Raw genomic sequence first — 5,606 nt, 5'->3', positions numbered from 1 at the left:
GCCAAGTGTGTGTGTGTGTGTGTGTGTGTGTGTGTGTGTGTGTGTGTATGTGTGCCCAAAATCCTGAAAAAAGATTGGAAAAGAAGGGATTGTGATGTGGCCATCCCTCCGGGGGGTGATTTCTCACTTTCTGTCTCTCCATCTTTCTTTGTCTCTCTGGTGAGCACACACACCCTATAGCAAAAATTTCTCTAAAAAAAATCCACAACAAAAAACATGCTAATAATTAAATTCAGTACTTACTCTGTCCCTGGTGCTGCCTTGTGAAAGGTTAAGTGTCTGAGGCTGCACAGCCAGGAAATGCGAGTTTGCTCTGGCAGTGTGGTCTCAAGAGTTTGCATATGAAACTACTACACTGAACCATCTCTTGATGTAAAGATGATAATTACTGAAGTAATTCTTATACATAAACAAGCAAAGGCCATCCTTTATTTAATATCTTCTACATAATCAATGTGCTAAGTGAATTTCATATACAATCTCAGCCTACCCTTTTAACAACCCCATGGTTGTACCCTCCAGCTCCATACCTATGCCAACGGCCTATTCTGATTTATTTTTCTCTATAGAACTTTTACTTTTTGTTTTAAGTTTATTTTATTTCTTTCATGAGAGAGCAGACACACACATGCACATTTAAGAGACAAAGAGAAAGAGAGACTCTCAGCAGGGTGTCATCACGCTGCGATCCCTTTTCCCAGCCCTCTGCCAGTCAGGATGTAGGGCAGTGTGCCGGGTGTGTTTCAGGTTGGCTTGGGATCCGAACTCACAGCCAGCCATGTGCCTTCCAGCGCTGAAGTGCAGTACACTTCCACTGTAGGCACCACGAAGGCTGGGCCTACAGTATTTTTTAGTGCATACAACACGTATTTGTTTGTCTGCCCTCCTTACCGTGACATGCACGTATTCGCTCACTCACACACACCCCCGAACAGGGTTTCCTGATAGTGGTGCTGTTGACATTAGGGGATGGATAATTCCTTGCTGTAAGCTGTCTTGGGCACTCTGAGAAGTTTAGCAGTGTCCCTGGCTTCTATTTCCTTGATGCCCACAGCATCCCTGTTCCCACCCCAGGTCTTGGGCATTGCCAAACGTCCCTGGGGAGCTAAGTTGACCCAGCTGAGAAGCGCTGCTCCAGACTGAGTGCCATGAGGGCAGCAACTTCCTCAGCTTTGTCCAGAACAGTGCCAAGCTCAATCAGTTGTTGTGAATGAGTGGATAATAATAATGCTAATAGCTAACATTTGTGTAGGGCTGACCATGAACTAGACACCATTGCGTCCTGAACGTCTCTCTGAGTGTCGTCAATGAATGAATGGGGGTAGAGACTTGGCTGATCTTTCTGAACGCTGGGGGAAGGGAGTTTCCAAGTTGCTTGTTGAGGTATCTTCTTCCAGATACAGCTCACCAAGTTGGGTTCCCTCCCCCCTCCAAAGGTATCTAGACAACTAACCTAATTTTAGGAGGTGGGAAGAAAGTCTTTGAAGAGCAAACCTGGTCATGGCCCAATAGTTTACATATAGCCTCCTCCTTTGAGATTCTAGACTGTAAGTTTAAATCTGGATGATTCTTTTGTCTAGAAAACAAACCCTATCCTCTAAGAATGCCTATTTTGTCCAGCATTACACAATGTCTTATAAGTCTTTATTGTTCTTTTAAAAGTCTTCCTTCTTGAGTGAAAGTAAATTGGAGAGTTCTCTCTTATAGTTAATGGGTTCCATAGGTGAGGAGCTACAGAAGGAATTTCAAAGTTAAAACCTAAAGTCACAGAGAAATCAATTATCAGAGGGACAGAAACGATCATTCTTCTACTATATGGAAGGTTTCCTTCTTCCCTTGCCAGGGAACCCTGAGGACTCTGACTCCTACCTCGATATTGCTGCGGTTGGGCTCTGGCAGAGAGAGGCGGAATCTGCAAGGAAATGGGAAAAGGTTAAAGGAGGGGTGGACTTATGAACAGCAGCCTTGATAGAAAGAGACAGAAAAGGGGATTTTCTTTTTAGCTCAAAGAGTCACCAACACACACACACACACACACACACACACACACACACGCGCGCGCGCGCGCACGGTCATAGAGTTTGATTATCCTTTTATCTTTATATTTTGCTGCTTAAGAAGCAGAAGCCTGGGCCAGCAGGTGGCATAGTGGTTAAGATGCTGGACTCTCAGATGGCTGACTGAGGTTTGAATCCCAGACCTGGTAGCTTGCTTTCTCACTTTCCCTTCCACTGTCTCTCCCTCTGTCTCTTTGGTGAGTGCACATGCCCTGTAGCAAGTTAGAAAATAATAATAATGATACATAAAATTAAATAAATAATTATTTTCTTTTTAAAAAGGCAGAAGGCTTAGGTTGGTAACCCGGGTGGGTTCCCAAGTGCATTTGCCCTCTGGGATGCACGACTGGGAATCTGGACTGTGGGAGAACTTTAAGAAACAGTTTCCAGGTCTTCTTGCTCTGACCTCAACCTTATAACTTCTCTGAGCCCTCATTGTAATCCCTACCTGACACTAAACAGAGCCAGAATATAGAGGCTGGGATATATCTAGGATAGAGAGCCTACCTGACTCTAAACCCTCTGCTCAGTCCAGGTTACACCCTTCAGAAGGCACTATTACCTGTGCAATTCTTTTTTTTTTCAATCTCTTCCCTTTTTTTGGGTAATTTTTGCTATAGGATGTATGTGCTCACTGGAGAGAGACAGTGAGTGCCATAAGAGAGAAAGTGAGAAATCAGAGAGCGAGAGAAAGAGAGAGAAATCGCCCCCATAAGAAGTGACCATGCTGCAATCTCTTCTCCATTCTCCTCTTAGGATTTTGGGCATATACACACAAGCATCCAGGATGACTTTTAAGCCACTGGGTCTGGGACTTGAACCATGCAGTCGCCTATATGGGATCCAATTGCCTTAACCTCCCCGCCATCTGCTGGGCCACCCACACAAGCAATTCTTCAAGCTGTTCAATCATAGCGTGTAAGCAAAAGATCAGCTACGAGAGTTGTCTGGTGTGAAAGGCAGTGAAGCGTAATTGTTAGCACAATGTCTGAGTTTGAATGCCATTTCCATTTCTTACTAACTCTGTAGACTGACTTAATCTCTTTGGATCTTAATTTCCTCAGCTCTAAAATATGAATAAGATTAGTCCCTGCCTCAAGAGCTGTGGTAAACATGGAAGGAGATAATGCACATGCAATGCTTAGAACAGTGTCCAGAGGTTCCCGTTTTCTCTTCTTGCTTTCTTTTTTTTTTTTGAGAGATTATTGCTATACGGCACGTGCGCTTGCCAGACAGACAGAGAGACAGAGAGACAGAGAGACAGAAAGCGAGAAATCACCCCCAGGAGGGATGGTCACGCCGCAATCCCTTCTCCTCCATTCTCCTCTCGGGATCTTGGGCACACATGCACATTCGCCCAGCATGAGTTTTAAGCCACTGGGTCCAGGATACGAACTGCGGTCGACTGTGTGGGAGTCCAGCGACATAGCCATTATGCTAACTGCTGGTTCCCAGGTTCCCATTTTCTTATCAGTCTACAAAGACGAGTCATTTTTATTGTGAGGAGAAACGCCACAGTGAGATCAGCGCACCATGTCCTCGACACTGTCGAATGCCAACAGACAATTTGTGGTAGGCCCAGGTAGCTCGTCTCCCCCGACTTGGAAGGGTAGATAACAGTAAGTGCTGGTGCTTCCTATTTTACGGGGATCTGAACCAGAACACAAAGGCCAGCATGCTCCTTCCCAGTTCCATCAAGGGCTGATCTGTCAGGAGTCCTCCTGACATACGTGTTTGATTTTCTTTTCTTTTCTTTCTTACTTTTCTTGTAGTTTTTGCTATAGGGCATGTGGTCTTGCCAGAGACAGACATAAAGAGAGGAAGTGAGAAATTACCCCTCCCCCCACAAAGGAATAGCCAATATAATCCCTTGTCCTCCATTTTCCTTTCCAGATTTCAGGGACTCATGCACAAGTGTCCAGCATGATTTTCAAGCTGCTGGGTCTGAGACTCAAACGGCACAGTTGGTCACGTGAGATCCAGTGCCTTAACCTCCATGCCACCTGCTGGCACCATGGTGGGTTTTCTTTCTGTCCTTTTTTAAAAAAGAATATTTTATTTGTTACTCTTATTTTTTTAATTTGACCAGAGAGAGGCAGAGGAAAAGAAAGGGAAAATGAAAAACCAGGTCTGGGACTCAAACCACAGTCGACCATGTGGAGGTTCAGTGCCTTAACCACCACCAAGCCACCTGCTGGCACATGCTTGCTTTTCTAAGCAATAGTAATAGTAATAGCAATATGGAGGGGTTATCAATAAAGAGAACCGCCTTGTTTTGCAGATGGAGAAACTAGGGCCCAAAGAGGGTCCCACATGGCAGATTTGGGACTGGAACAGATCTGATCTCTCGATGCTCATCCTAGAGATCCCTTCCATTTAAGGATGTTGCCTCTTCTTGCACTCCCCCACCCCCATAGGTTCCTGTGACTCGCTTTCACCCAATCTCACTTCTACATCCGCCTTCTATCAAATTTCCCTGTCTCTAGTATATACATTTTCCAATCTATCTCTTATGCTATTTTCACAGAGAGTTACATTCTAGCAATGCCTGATAAGGATACTCTCCTGATCAAAATTCTTTTATTTTTTAAAATAATTCCTTATTTACTTAATTCCATTTGTTATTATTATTATTTTAAAAAATTACTAGAGCTAGAGAGAGAGAGAGCAAGAAAGCAAGTTGCTAGGTTCGGGACTTGAACCGCGTCGGCCATGTGGGAGTCCAGTGCCATTCACCACCATGCCACCTGCTGGCCCATGACCAAAATTCTCTAAGGGTTTGCCATAAAGTCCAGGAAAGTCCAAATCAGTGGTATGGCCTATGAGACTGTCTGAACTCTGGATCCTTGCTGCCTCTCTGCTCATCCTGCCATTCTCTCCCGGAGTTTTATCCTGGGAAAAACTAAATTGCTTAGAACTTCGGTATTTTCCTCATCAGGCATTATAGGTCTGAGGTTGAAAAAGAAAAAAAAAAGTGAGGCCAAACCTGTAGTTTAGTGGTTAAAGGAACCAGATTTCACATGGCTGATCGCAGTTCTGATATTGGCCCTGGGGACTTGAAAAACACGCTGGGCATGTGTGTGTGCTCCGAATCCCAACAAGACAGACAAATGGAGAAGGAATTGTGGCATAACCATGCCCCACCAGGGGGGTGTGTCCTCCCTCTCCCTGTCTACCTCTCTGTCTCTGGTGAGTGGACACAGCCTCTGGCAAATTGAAAAGTACATGGGCTTGAAAAGATATATTGAAAAATTAAAATGAATAAATGTCTACAAAAGACAATGTAGTTGCTAGTTGCTACAACTCAGCCGCACTTGTTATATATAATGTTGACTGGATTTGAATATATGGAGGATATTTTGGGCAGCAGTCTCCAAACATTAGAGCAGCTGGGGCCAAGAGATATCTTGTTTTCAAAAATTATTTTATTTATTTATTTTAATTTGACCAGAGAGGGACAGAGTGAGAGAGAGTGCATGGAGAGAGAGCATGGACGCAGGAAAGTGAGAAGGCCAGCCACTACGTCCACGACTTGAAACATGGTTCGCC

General features: G+C 44.4%; 1 protein-coding gene across 1 annotated transcript in view; it reads right to left on the bottom strand.

The window, feature by feature from the left end:
* The window catches only part of BPIFC (BPI fold containing family C), a 50,861-nt gene that overhangs the window by 8,296 nt on the left and 36,959 nt on the right, over positions 1–5,606 (bottom strand). The window contains exon 12 of the mRNA XM_027769035.1: positions 1,870–1,912. Coding sequence (XP_027624836.1) covers positions 1,870–1,912 — 43 coding nt within the window. The remainder of the gene's footprint in view (positions 1–1,869; positions 1,913–5,606) is intronic.

The sequence above is a fragment of the Tupaia chinensis genome, unplaced genomic scaffold (assembly GCF_000334495.1).
Source record: "Tupaia chinensis unplaced genomic scaffold, TupChi_1.0 Scaffold148234_1, whole genome shotgun sequence".
NCBI classification, from domain to species: domain Eukaryota; kingdom Metazoa; phylum Chordata; class Mammalia; order Scandentia; family Tupaiidae; genus Tupaia; species Tupaia belangeri.
This window is presented reverse-complemented; position numbering and strand designations above follow the sequence as displayed.